The following is a 14,259-nucleotide window of genomic DNA, read 5'->3' as shown; positions in this document are numbered from 1 at the left end:
AGTCAGTTAATCAACATAGAGAGACAGCAGTATTTTGGAATTGCACCTCAAATAAAGTGAGGGTATCTGGTAAAGATTCTGCTCCACACTGAGGCATGAATGTGCTTTACAGCTTTTGCTGCTGGTGTCGAAAAGATTTTTTTTATCAGGACAACATTGGGAAATTTATAGCCATAAACCTCAGTGTTCAAATATCTAACATAACATAACAAGTTGCATAGGATTCCTGATCATCTTAAAGTCTGAGTGATAGAATAGGAACCTGTGCTTTTTAAATGCGAAGAGAGGCAAGAAAAGCCAACAAAATTGAAGAGAAAACAGTCTGGGTATATTCTGCTTATCTGTGCTCCTGCAGTGCACATGCTGGAGAGAGTACGTTGCAGCCACGGTGGTAACCCCAGATTGCAAGGGAGCGCTTCTGTTCCTGCCTTAATTCAGGAGCTTCAAAAATCATCTACAAAGGCAATGACCAACGTGACAAGCAAATGCTGATTAAAAAGTCTCTCAAATAATTGCCGTTAGAAACAAAAGGGCAAACTCTGTAATTGGAAAGAAATTATTGCAGAATTATGCTGAAAGCTTCTCTGAAATCCAATCTATAGCTACAGAGGTGCCTGTCCATACAAGCTCATCTGCATGCTTATCAATCAGGGGTAGCAAATCTGTAGCTGAGTAAGCACAGTAAAAAAGATCTGCATCAACCTCTGCAAAAAAGAATTGTAGCAGTTTAGATGCTCCGTGTTCAGGCTGGTACATCTCTGATACAGCTCCCCTAGAGTCCACTCGTACCATCAGAACAGCTGCCTGGCCTACCCTCTGGGGCTGTACCCCTGGTGAGGGACAACGTGCCAAGCAGGGAACCCCTCTGATTAAATGAAAGCATTCAATGATACCTGTGCTTTAGAGAATTTACGTGATAGCACGGAGACTGTACGTGTGTTTCACATCAATCACACACGAGACTACACAAAATGTTAAACCAAAATTGCTTCATGTGTAAGCACGGTTAGTTTGGATTAGAGGTGCTGAATCTCCAAAATCCTGGATCAGATCCATTCTAAATCTTCAGCACAGTGAGGGGAAATTCGGATGCACACGTGCTATCTGCTGTCTGCAAACAGACTTTGCTTTTTGAAAGCCATTAGTACAGATAACAAAGTACATGCTGATCTGCACCCCCCTGTAAGCATTAAAAAGGTTTCATTCAGGGTTTTATCTTGTCTTAAAAAGACCAACAAAGAGTTCATGCTAATGATTTGCTAACCTCCTTACACCTAAGACATCATTTTCACTCTTAAGTTGCATGAAGAACATAACACTGTATGTTTGAAGTAGCACCAATGCAAACACAGGAGCTGAGTTACACAAAGGAGGGAAGAGAAGGGTCACAAGTACCTTTTCTAGATGTACTGAAAAAACAATAACCCAGGTCTGTAGGCCAGTTTCCTCTGACACGTAACACTGACACTACTGCTGAGTTATTGGGAGACACTGTACCTTTTGCACTGATGCTACGAAGATCTGTGATTTTCATTAAGATCTTTGGGAACATATGAGGCTTGTTGGGTCGTCTCTTTCGGATATAGATTTTCAGTGCTTCAAGCAATGGTTCCTGAAGCTTATCCACTTTTACTGGTTCTTCAAGGTCCTGGCGATCTGTAGGGAAGTATCATATCACTTGTATTATTTTAAATATGTTTTTTTACAAACTCCAAATGACAGAAACTCCTCCATGTTCTTGAGTAGAACATGAATTTCATCTTTCGCTCCACCTATGACCCACACTCTGCACTGAGTATTCCAGAGGAAGAGAATAAACCATGGCTTTCTAAAACTTAAGATTCATTTTTCCTTGGAAAGGTTTGACATTTGAGTGGCCCAGAATTACCATTTTGCTCTTGTACCGCCCTCTCCAAGGGGAAAACACCTTGCTGCAAAAGATTTCTCAACAAGGAATCTGGAGAGGGACATTTTACAAGGGCATGTAGTGACAGGACAAGGGGGAATAGCTTTAAATTGAAAGTGGGGAGATTTAAATTAGACATTAGAAGAAGTTCTTCCCTGTGAGGGTGTTGAGGCGCTGGCACAGGTTGCCCAGAGAAGCTGTGGCTGCCCCATCCCTGGCAGTGTTCAAGGCCAGGTTGGACGGGGCTTGGAGCAACCTAGTTTAGCGGAAGGTGTCCCGGCCCATGGCAGGGGCCCCTTCCAACCCAAACCATTCTGTGATTCTGTCATATTTCAGAATTAATTTTGTACATATCACTGATAAGCTACGTAGGTACACAAAGAGATTGCAGCTAATTTAGTTTTCGTTTCATTATTAAACCAAAGTGAGTTACCATCAGGTATCAGCAGATGGCAGTGCTAGCTTGAGTGACAACAAACGTCACCCATAAACCACAATACACCAGTCACCTACTAATGACACCTCAGGACCCATCAATGCTTTTGAGAAGGGTTATGGTTAGGGACACATAAAATCCGAATGGTTTTGTACTAAAGAAAGAGCCACAGTCAACAAAGACTGACTCTGGTTTTCTTAGACATCCTCTAGTAGCACCCAGTTTCTGTTTCACCAAAATGGCCAGCTAAACCTGGCGTCTTTCTGTTGCTAGTCCAGAATTTGCAAAGGAGGAGGAGCGAGACAAGGTGGTTAAAATAACAGAAACTCGCAGAGGGTTTTGTAAATGACCCAAGGCTTTGCTTTTTGTATTCTAAACCCAAGGGTTTACCTGATTTTACTTGACAATGTCCCTTTCACGTTGCAATCAGCCCACCCCAATCATGTCATCAGTGCCAGTATAACAGCTTTGAACTATAATCTATTTTTCTTTTCTAAAGAAACTTATCCCCAATGGCTTCTGTGTGAATGCAACTATACACATACACAGGCAATTGTAGTTATAAGTAAAAGCTGCGTAATGAGCACTTTGCCATAACAAAGGTCATTCATACAGTTCATACATACCACATACTGCTTACAGAAAAATGCAGCAGGATATAGCCTGTAGTCCTTCATCAAGCAAATAATAGGATCAGTTGCTTGCCAGAATGATACAATGCATTTAAAAACGTAAACCCAATAACTATCAGCAGTGGAAAAAAAACCCTTTAGTGTTAAGTGGTTCATAAACCATATAATATTATATCTACATATTATATACATATTTTAGTACAGGAAAGCAAAACAAGTAACACATCAACAAAGTTCGTATCGTGTCTGTCCTTTTCAAACGCATCCCAGTTCATGCTGTACAATACCTCCGCAGATTAAGCAGATGGCACTAAGGAGACCTGTTTCCGTATCATCCATTTCCAAAGGCAGGAGCTGGTTGGCAAACGTGAATACGAGATCAGTCAGTGGGCCAAATCCGGCGTTGTGCATCTGAGTTCGGTTTAGGGTAAGGCCATCTGAAAAGGTCATGGTGTCTTGTTCTGGTGTGTATCTTGTGCAAATTCTAAGGATCTGTGGAAGGACAAGACAAAAATAAGAAATCTGAAGAATTTAATCCAAGGAGATTTGTTGCATTTCCATGACATGGCAAACAACCCACAGAACTGCAGTACATCACGTCAAAACAACCCAAAATCAAACTCCAGTTTCTTTAGTTCCAATAGCACAAAAATTCTCTGGTAAAACATAAATATACTCGATTGATTAGGGGTGTTTCTTTATAACAGAAATTTAAGAATGGGAATTTTCCTCGTAGTTAGGAAATATCCAAAACTTCTATGCAATTCTCACCACTTTGGTCACCCGCATTACCACAACATTCACATAAACTGCTCTTTAATTAGTATGCCATACACACCTAGCTATTGCACTGCTGATTTGATCCAGCAGGATCATAAAAGTATCTCCCCTCTCTGAACATGCACGTATCTCATTGATTTGGGGATCAATTTGGCATGACAGTGCTTCTCTGGGTCGTGTCTTTGGCAAGGACGAAGTGTCTCTGCGGTACCTCGTGTGAGTGTGGACAGCTGTGAGCTGGCGAAAAACACAGAACCTAACTTGTGCTTGCTTTCTTGTGGGACAGCAGACAGGAGAACATCCCCCTGTGAACAAAACCCCGCAGTGAGCGCTCCATAGCGAGCAGTGCAAAGCCCTCCGGCTCCCTGGAAGCTGCAGTTACAGTCTCCACGGAGCACTGCTCATCTTGCCAGCCTGGGAGCTCGCACCGAAACCTCCACACAGCAGCCTGAGGAGCTGGCTCAGCTTTTCTGCTCTGATGGTTGTTGTTAGTTCCGTGTGCTGTAACCTCCTCACCAGCCCGTTGGCCTCCAGCCTTCCTCAAGGCTCTGGTGCTTCCCCCATCCCCGGGCAGCGCTGGTAAGGGCGCACACCCTGTCTCCCTCGTGCAAAGTGTCCCTTCCCATGGCCAGCAGTGTCATTCACTCCCGTGCAAGCCCAGGCAGTGCTGGTTTTGGCAAGTGTGCTCGAATGCTGACAGCCACTCAGCACTGACCCCAGATGAAAGAGTGTTCGAGGGGAGGATGGGGATTCACACCTCTAACTGCACACGGAGGAATGCAAACCACATGAATAAAACACCAAGGATGCTCTGCATTTTGTTAGCAAATGCCTCTGGGATAACTGCAGCGTCAAGAGCGCTGTCACAGCGGCAGTGGCAGTGCGGCCAGAGACAGCCGAGTTCAGAGCAAACCCAGGCTGTGTCCCACGATAGACTCTTTATGGTGGGGGCTCATTTGTACAGCTGCCATTAATGAACACTGCCTGAATGATCAAATAAAAGAGATGCCCGTCATGTTGATGTATTTCTATTAGGGTTTAATGTTTAAAATAATTAGAAGTGGGAGAAGGCTTATCCCTAAACTAAACCAAAACCAAACCTTGCACAAGCTCACTGATCAGCTGAGCTGACTGCAGCTGTATTTTTTCAGGCTTGACTGTATTTATGTCCCACACGGCCACCCTACTTGGTTTTACAGATTCAACAAAAAAGATTTACACGAATGTAAGTGAGCAGAGGGAGCATCTTCATTATTCCTATGGCTGCTGAGGCTCCGAGTCAAAGGCCTCAGCGTTTGGCAGCTGACCAGTCTGGGCTTGGTTCTACCACTTTCATCTCTGCCTGGCAACAGTGCTCCAAATAAGCAGGGGGGAGAATGGGGAGGACATGGCATGTAAGAGACCTACAGGGAAGCTGCTATTTCTCTTCTTAAATTCCTCGGTAAGAGACTTAATAGGGTGCCTTTCTGCAGAAGGCTCTTCAACTATTTTCTATCTCAGCAATAATCTTATCTCACATCGTGGGCATACACTGAAGCGCTGAGGCCCTGCGTGGTTGGACAGGCATGTTTCATATCGTTCCCCTATCCCTCAACTGGAATAAGCTCTTGCAATTACTTGAGTCAATATCCAAGAGAAGCACAAATACAAATGCACAGCACTCAAATTCTTCACTGACCACAAATTCCCCACAAATATAAATGATTTTAAAAGGCTGCTGCTATCTCCAAAGGTTTTACGTAAGAGTATTTCAGGATAATTAGCAGAAATTAAGATTATAAAGGATGGCAACCCATCGATAAGAGACAGTAGGCTCACCATATTCTGTGCTGCCACTTTAGGGGAGAGAAGGGCAGGTTCTCTCCCCTGAAGTTTGCTGTTGGTTATCTTTTTAAATCACTAAAAGGGTTGTATAGAAATGAGAAGAAACATGCAGAGTTTGTTGTTTTCAAGAAAAACAAGGTTTTAAAACTTTGCATGTTTACTGAGAAACCCAAGAGCTACTCAGTCTACTTCTGTAATGGCATGCAAGAGAAACCGGAGCACAGCTCTTCCCATCTGAAGTCTGCACATACAGTAGCTGCCTTCCAGTAAGCCTGCGGCCTGTGCTCATCAGTTACCCAACTTTTGGAAGAACAAGGCTCTGTAGTTAAGTGGTACTGTTTTTCCCTTAGCTCAGCTGGGAAGAAAGGCAGCCCCTTTTACTCTGGTGCTATTTTAATTGCTAAGCCTTAGCAATGAGAGTTACACCCTCAGGGACCCCCAGCCCAACAAATTAGTGGAGCAGGACTTGGATTTAAATTGGGCAACACTGTGGTGTTTGGCAGATACAGTTCCCCACATCCTCCCTCTGAGGGCAAGTTTGGGTACCCGCTGCCAGCGCCGCACTGCCCAGAGACTCGCAGCCCAGGAGGACTGGGATGCCCTGGCGCAGTCACTCTACCCAGCCTGGAGGCCAAACATGCACCTCCTGACATACAACATGCTCACCCCACGATGTTCTAAGCCCCTCTCTGGGGATTCGTGCTAGGAGTGCTCAGACCTCCCAAATCACTGCTCCCCAGGGCTAACAGAGAGCAAGTCCTCCAGGCTGGATCCTCATTGGGAATGAATCTGGTTACTCAGCCCACAGCCCCTGTGGGCATGAACAGAAAGAGACCTCCAGGGGCTCTGCAAAATTTATGATGAAAGCATAAAGGTCCCATGAAATTTAGTTACTTCCCGGCTTAGGCAGCAAGCAGGATGCCTGCAAAAGGGAGGTTTCAGCCTTCTATACCAAGCTGCTGCACCAGCCATCAAGCAGAGGAGCCTGCAGCAGTTCTGCTGTGCACCGACACAGCTAAAACACAACTCTGTGCTTTCTGCAATGCACTTAGGCTAACTGCAGCAATGGGGTCTCAGGTTCCTCCTGCATTCTTTTGACATTATCCCACAACATGCTGTTATTAAACTCCGAGACAGACAATTTGAAAAGTTGGGTTTGTTTTTTTAGGAACTGTCCCCTTCATCAAGATCTGTGGAACACCATGGATATTGCTGATTCGCTGCTAAACCTTTCTTGGGCAAACTTCCAGTGTCAAAGTGAAGCTGATTTCAAGCTCGTATTCACTGAGGAACATATGGGAAACGTCAGCACTTCGAAATAAGAAATCACAGTATCTTTCTCCGTTTTAAACTGAACTCCTAATGTCCTCAGTGTTGTTTAGATTTTGTAACCACGCCAAGTATTTTAGTTGTCACTCTGCTCTTAAATGCCACTTACAGCCATAAATAAGGTTCTTGCCCACAATTAAAGGACCCTTTGTTTTAAGGAATATTTATATCTCGAAGCATCTGGGGTTCCTACGAGCCAGTTACAAACTGCAAAGCAAAAACCCTACGGGCTGCACAAAACCAAAAGCATCCACAAAGTTGCTACCATAGAATTGTTACTCATTTTAAATGGATTAGTTAAGGCAAGCTGGGCTTTGTTTTTTAGAATCCTGTTAGACATTAGCTGCCTTAGCTGGCTGGGACAGTTTCCCCTAGGGGAGAAACCCAAGCAGGTGACTGAAACAATGAACAAACCTCCACATACATGCTGCTATACCCCATCAGCACGAGTTGTTCTGCACACACAAATGCTTTCGCAGCATTAACGTGTAGGGTTTTACAACACAAAGTAAAAATGACGCTATTAAGGATTAGCTTTCAAGGGCTTCTCAGGCTTTTATCCATTGGATTTAAGACAGGCTGGACTCTGGACTCTTTCCACATTCATTTTGCTAGGGCTCAGTGGGGCTGGGGATACTCAACTACTGCCAGGCCAGTGCACAGCAGTCAGAAGCAGTCGCTTTTGCGAGGGTTACTGACTGAATTTAGTAATATTTACCCCTGAAACTTCTGGCACCAGAGCAGATATAAATTCCACCATCCTCAATCGGCGCCTTCAGCTGCCTTGTAAGGCTTGATGTTATTTCCCTTCCAGAGATTCTGCTTGTTTGTATATAAAACAATTCTTTGGCACATACCCAGTAGAGTTTACTGAGCTCCTGGCACCACATTTCCTTTGTCAGCCTGCTCAAGGGGGAAGGTTCAGCATCCACGGCCACAGGAACCAACTCAAGCAGACCCCTTGGCAGGGTCTATAAATGCTTAAGACTTCCCATGGCCTGTGCTGAGTGGCAGGCAGCAAAGCCGGGGGTCCTGCTGGTGTGGGGAGCCCAACACAATTCCTGGCTGGGGTGGCAGCCCCATGTTGATGCTGCAGTTCTGAGGAGACATCCAAGGGATTGCACAGCAGTGGAATCATGAGCGTACACTGGTAAGGCTCACACCCATGCTCTGCAACATTCACACATCACAGCACAGATAGGCACCAGCACTGGGTGCTCACACAGCATGAGGGGGAACAGTACTTGCTCCGTGTCTCAGTGCACAACAAAATAAAACATCCAAACCTCTCATAATTAGGAGAAATAGCTTGCTGGGGAGGAATATGTGCTATTAAAACGCTGCCCCAAGTACTGAAGTTTAGCTTAAATAAAGATACAGAGCTGCACTGCAATTCTGATTATGTGCAGGTGATGTAGGTTTAATGGATATGGGCATTTCAGAGACAGTGCGCACACCATGCGTTACTGTGCCCATGGTAATTATCCCTTTTTCTTTTTAAGCAGCACATAAAACAGTCACATAAAGCTTGTGCAAATGTTGCACAGGAAAGTTAGGGCTCTCTGCGGCAGCCACATCTTATCTGCTCCTGGTTTTGGAAGAGCCTCAGCTCATTCCTGCTACGGGTAGCTATGGCACTCGCTATGCCCTGCTTGCTCAGATGTGTCACATGCTCTGGGTTTATGAAATGTGAAAAAGAGAATGAGCAGGTGATTGGGAATGACACGTCTCAATAAAGTTTATAATTAGAACTTCAAGGTTGCCACATGGCCACAAAGTAAAAGCATTGATTTGTATTAAAGACTCAACCTTTTCTATCCATTACTTGGAATAAAGTCACAGTTTACCGCATGCTTCGCTATTCTTTTTCTAATCTGGCAACTAGACTTTTATTTAGTCACTTTGACCAAAGCCACTTTGGCTGTGAAATGCCTCTATCTAGGTGCTTCAGGTAAGACTGCTTTTAGAAAGGGTGTCCCCAAATACCTGATATTGTCTATTGCATTGCTGGTGATGCAAACAGCGAGCGGTGCTGCCAGGGGGAAGCTGTGCAACAGGGACTGTGCATGCTTCAAGGGTAAGCTCCCACTACCCACCCTAACAAAGAGAGCCAGGAGTTTGCAGGATCCTGAGCAATTGCAGAATTAGGGTATAGGATTTTCCAGCAGCTATGGAGACAGGGCAAGGCAGCAATAAAAAGGGGGCAGCAGCTTAAGGGCTGAAGGTTTAGTTTGGATGTACAGATTCTTGCTATATCCTGATTCCTCCCCACCATTTCTGGGTAGTTTCTGTATTTATTACTGGTTACAACAGCAAAGCACGAAGTATTCCTCTGGCAGAACATGCTCGGGGAAGTGCCACAGCTTATCGATTACTGTATGCCTTTCAGGGTAAGGGGAACGTAACTGTGTCTTATCAGGACAGAGCTGGTGACGACAGGCGTGCAATCGGTAATGGATGGCCCTGCCCCGTGGAGGGACCACACACAGTTAACAATGAGATGGGCAAGTCTGAACGAGCGCCTGGACGAAGGGGACAATGAGAGGTGACTCTTAAGCACGGCAGGGCAACCTCAATCTTCCCTTTTTTTACAGGCCAAAGAACGATATCCCTTCCCCTCTCCCACCCCTCTTCCTCCTTCATCAATGTCCTCTAGATGCGATTCTTCAAAACAGCTTTTGACCAAAACAAGAGGAAAAGGTCACAGCAGTTAGCGTCCTTCTCAACATGATCCTCTTTGAAGCAATGCACTAATGCACTTTTAGAAATTCAAAGATTAATTACTTCAACTTCAACAGTTTAAACTCCTGTGTCATGCCAAAAAATATATCTACAGTAGCCATTCTACAATGGGCTTCTTGGCCATGCTTGGCTCAATGAAGGCCTGAATGCTTGTGCTCAGAAGAAAACATTTTAAATACGTTTAAAACATGTTGAAAATACTGTTTTACTGAAAGTTATTGCTCTGACCAATAACAAGCAGCATATTTGCCACTAAAAGCCTGACGACCTCTACGGAAATGCTGAGATACCAGAGGTCTCCTCTGAAGGTCAGCATGACAGAAACAACTGCAGGCAAAGGGAGGGAAGACAGTTTGCCTTGACATAGTGGAGAAAAACTCCAAGCCACCTGCATCAGTCCCTGCTGCAGGTTGTGTGCTTGCCTATTTAACATTACATTTAGCAAAAATGGACAAGAGTCCACTACAGCATCCACTTCCCCAGGTGCCCACAGCACTGGTGAAAGCAGGGGGATTGGTCCCTCCCAGGCCCCAGCACACCAGTTTCCCCTCTACAACCTCCCAAAACCTCACTCTCAAGATTTGTATCTTGTTCCTTGAATTAACTCATGACCACAGGTATAGCACATTCCTAAAACATTATATGGCGGTCTGTCTTTCTAGGTATCTTTTATATAGAGCATTAAGGTTTGGAGGGAGGAAGAAGGAGGAAGGAAAAAGAATCAGATGTTCCTTCAGTTAACACTGTTAACACAATAAGGGAGTTTTTCCAAAGTTGCAGAGATTTCAGTTTAGTGCCACAATACCAAAATGTGCCCTTCTTGTAACTGTACTGAAATCTACAGAGCAGAGATTAAGTTCGCACATATTGTTTTGGTTCATAGTTCTTTTGAAAGGTATGCTCATCCCACATAACACCCATCTGTAGATGTACTAGAGTCCACCTGTGATCTTACTAGACTACATGGTAAATTCAGTTTTGCAATCATAAGGCCGGGGCAGTGTTTGACCACCTCTCCTTGTCAATTACAGTAAAAAGAAGGCTATAGAATACATTAGTAGTATAACAATGATGTTAAAAACACATACCAGTATATCCAGGCAGGCGGCTTTAAGTAGAGTTATCTGGTCTGCAATGGTCAAACTTGTGAAGCCTGGCAATCGCTTTGCAAATTCCACTATTTTAATAATGCACTTTGTTGCAAGTTCACTGAATTTGTCCCAAAGTCCAAGGTCCAGTCGAACACGATGATCTGCGCTGGAGTTCTGGAAAGACAGACAGAAGGCACCATAAATCAACAACGTCTCTTTCAGTGAAGGGTTTTCAAGGGAAAGAAACAACAACTGAGTATTGCTTCCAGAAGTACTTTCTATTAACATTCCAGGCATTTTCTGCTGCTTGCTGTTGGGATGATGCTGGTTTTAAACTTGAATTAATCGCCTGAAAATTCCTTGGATATTTCTCTGTTACTTATGATTGCAGAGGCCATCTGTACGAGGAATACAAATGAACTTAAACATTTCCAAATGCCACTATCATTATTCTTCCTTGCCATTATATAATAAGTTCATTGAGAGAAACAATTTACGGTTGTACCCCAGAAAATAGAAATGAACAGTGGAATAAGAATATCAGGTCCTCAAAAAGAAATGAACAGTGGAACAATATCAGGTCCTCATCTGGAAAAAGCAGTACAATATTTGGAACACAGTTTCACATACTTAAGGTCTTAGCAAATTAGTTCTACTTAATTTATTTGCTCTGTGGCTCTGCAAGAGTTCTACAGCTTCCTCGAGCTACAGCCTCCCATGACTTAAAGAGCACTTCTTTACACGACATTAAGAAAAACACCATATGCACCGATGAACGCTACATGCTCATTTGACAGTGCATCCAACTTACACTCTTCTGTTTGAAGTGTTACAAGGACATTCCAGCTGCATCTTTCAGACACTGATATAGTCACGTATCTTAATCAAAAAGTCTGTAATTTGCTAGGATGCATAGCGAATTTGTGTTAATTCTGTGATCAAACTCATGTTTTCGTACATTCAGAATAACCACTTAACCACTGAAAGTGTCAAACATGCCAGCCAAGACCCAGCAGACTCAAAAGTTGCTGTGTTCTAGTTGACTCTAGCCCAAGTAAAGATGGTGTCAAGGGGAGACCTGGCGAGTCATTTCCAATCCACCCGTGATTCCCATGGGCTGACAAGAAACAGGTAACGATAGGGCTCTGAAATACCTGCAGCTCCTCTCTTCCTGTGCTAGCATGCACTATGTTCCTGTTTTGCCAGCATTTGATACAGTGCTGTTCAGGATGCAGCCAGTGTGATGGTCTTCCCCACTACTTCATGAGCCACCAAGTTCAGTGTGTGTTCTAGCTGCCTCCAGCATTTGGGCAACTTCCTCTTCACTGCAAGAGGAATTTTACCTGTCAAAATATGCTGGCAATGAATTTGCAAAAGGTGCTGAGCTGCAACCACAGAGAAGCAGAGGCAGGGCTTCTCTCTTCCACTTCTCAACTGAGCTTGTTGACTAACCAAGAGGGAGGCATCTCCAGAAAAAAGGCCAACTCACTCCAGATAGGTACTTAAGTCAGGGAAGGGAAAATCCCCTCAGATGGTGGCTTCTTCTACAGCTGCATAGAAAGCCAGTGTGATTAGCTGCCTTAGTCTTAGCTGGTTGAAGTTAAAATGTTAAACAAACTTTAAAGTTAAATGGGAGGAGTATCAACCTAAAAGTCTAATAGCCATTGAAAAGCATTCCATTTACCTAGATTGCACTTTCTTGGAGGAAACTTCTCTACCACCATCACATCTGAGGATGTCCCCATCCTCAGAAACCTTTGAAGCCATCAGCTTCCTTTGGTTCATGGGAAGAACACAAGGCCTGAAGAGGTTGACGAGGGGATGTGGGGTGAGCTCAGCTTGGCTGTGATGCTCTGTCACTCCCTCCCCAGGCTGCCTTCACAGACACCACGACCACCATCAGTCACAAAGAGGAAAGCCCTGACAGGTCCCAAGGGCACTGCCGGCCTGACATTCACCCTCACTTGCAGCAGGGCAGCAATTTGAGCCAGTAATAGTTACATTAGGCTCTTACTGCAAAAATCGTTGCTAACCATGCTGCACGGTTCGAAGGTGCATACGTGCTCTTCTCTGCCGCCCTTCTTTTAAAGGGATTAAAAAATTAAATTCATCATCTCTATTTGAATTTTTCTTCTGGGAACTTGCCTCTTTTTTTTTTTTTTTGTAATGACAGAAGGAAAGATGGGAGAAAATGTCTTTATAATCCTAAACCTAAAGAATTGCCTTCAAAACAGTCCCAAACTAATGGGTTAACAGTCATTGTAATGCCCTTTGAAACATTTCTTTCGGCTACTGGAGTATGCATCCTTCAGATTTATTTTATTTCATCCTCAAGGACCTTGGTGAAATACAGTACATTGGAGGAAAAATAAGATCAAGATGTGCAGTCATTCAGGCTGTAATTAAATTTAATAGGCAGTTTATCCAGTTCATAGAAAGATGGCATAGCGGAGAGCTACACAAAGCAGAGCCTAAAGCAGGAAATCATTTTACACTAGGGTATCCATCTGGAAAAAAAAGATGTTGCATGAAACCAGTAAGTGTGAACGAAATCTTCATCAGTATCATATGAGGTTACTTTATCATGCTGCAGTACTGGCAACGGCAAGTTTGACATGTCTTCTACTAAGAGTAATGCGGGGCCGTCTTAACAAATGTAAATCTAACTCAGTATTATGCAAACTGAAGAGAAGGGGCAGTTAATAAAATTCAAAATAACCAGGTGGTTTATTACACCAGGTGCCAAATTCCTCAGCATTGGAGCTAATGTGGTTTACACATTATCATTGAGATGCTACAAACGGAGAGAGTTTTAACATTTTACCTGTTAATGAACCTAGACACAAGCGTCACAGGAAACAGCTGGATTTTTAGCAGCATTTCTGAATATGTAAAAGCAAACCTGACTCAATATCAATGTACAGAATCGTAGAATCAGTTGAGTTGGAAAGACATTTAAGATCATAAAGTCCAACCAGCAGTGTCAAGTCCACCACTAAACTGTATCACTGAAGGCCTCATCTATGTGGTTTTTGAACACTTCCAGGGATGGTCATTCCACCACTGCCCTGGGCAGCCTGTTCCGATGCCTGATCACCCATCCGGTGAAGAAATTTTTGCTAATATCCAGCCTAAGATCTCATAATCCAATAAAGATATTAAACAACACTGGCCCTGCTGTGTTGTACTTCCAGCAGACATCTGGTAGGTTGAAGTCCCCGATGACAACAAGGGCTAATGATTGTTAAACTTCTCCTAGTTGTTTGAAGAACGCTTCATCTGTAGCTTCGTCCTGGTTGGGTGGTCTATAACAGACACCTACCAGGATATAAGGTTTGGTTGGCCTTCCCCCTGATCTTCACCCACAATCAGCCTTCTCCACTCATAACACTGAGTTCAAGGCAGTCGATGCACTCCTTGACATACAACGCAACCCCACCACCTCTTTCCTCGCCTATCCCTTCTGAAGAGCCTATAGCCATCCACTGCAGCACTCCACTCATGTGAGTCGTCTCATCA

At 43.9% G+C, this 14,259-nt stretch overlaps 1 protein-coding gene across 4 annotated transcripts in view; it reads right to left on the bottom strand.

The window, feature by feature from the left end:
- RARB (retinoic acid receptor beta) overlaps nt 1-14,259 on the bottom strand; it is a 309,913-nt gene that overhangs the window by 1,789 nt on the left and 293,865 nt on the right. For all 4 annotated transcript variants that reach the window (XM_030495408.2, XM_030496212.1, XM_030497034.1 and 1 more), the window contains 3 exons: nt 10,738-10,914; nt 3,262-3,466; nt 1,498-1,656 (listed from right to left, as the gene is read on the bottom strand). In XM_030495408.2, coding sequence (XP_030351268.1) covers nt 1,498-1,656; nt 3,262-3,466; nt 10,738-10,914 — 541 coding nt within the window. The remainder of the gene's footprint in view (nt 1-1,497; nt 1,657-3,261; nt 3,467-10,737; nt 10,915-14,259) is intronic.

Source organism: Strigops habroptila, chromosome 1 (assembly GCF_004027225.2).
Source record: "Strigops habroptila isolate Jane chromosome 1, bStrHab1.2.pri, whole genome shotgun sequence".
Taxonomy (NCBI): Eukaryota; Metazoa; Chordata; class Aves; order Psittaciformes; family Psittacidae; genus Strigops; species Strigops habroptila.
The sequence above is the reverse complement of the archived record's forward strand: the minus strand, read 5'-3'. Positions and strand labels throughout refer to the sequence as shown.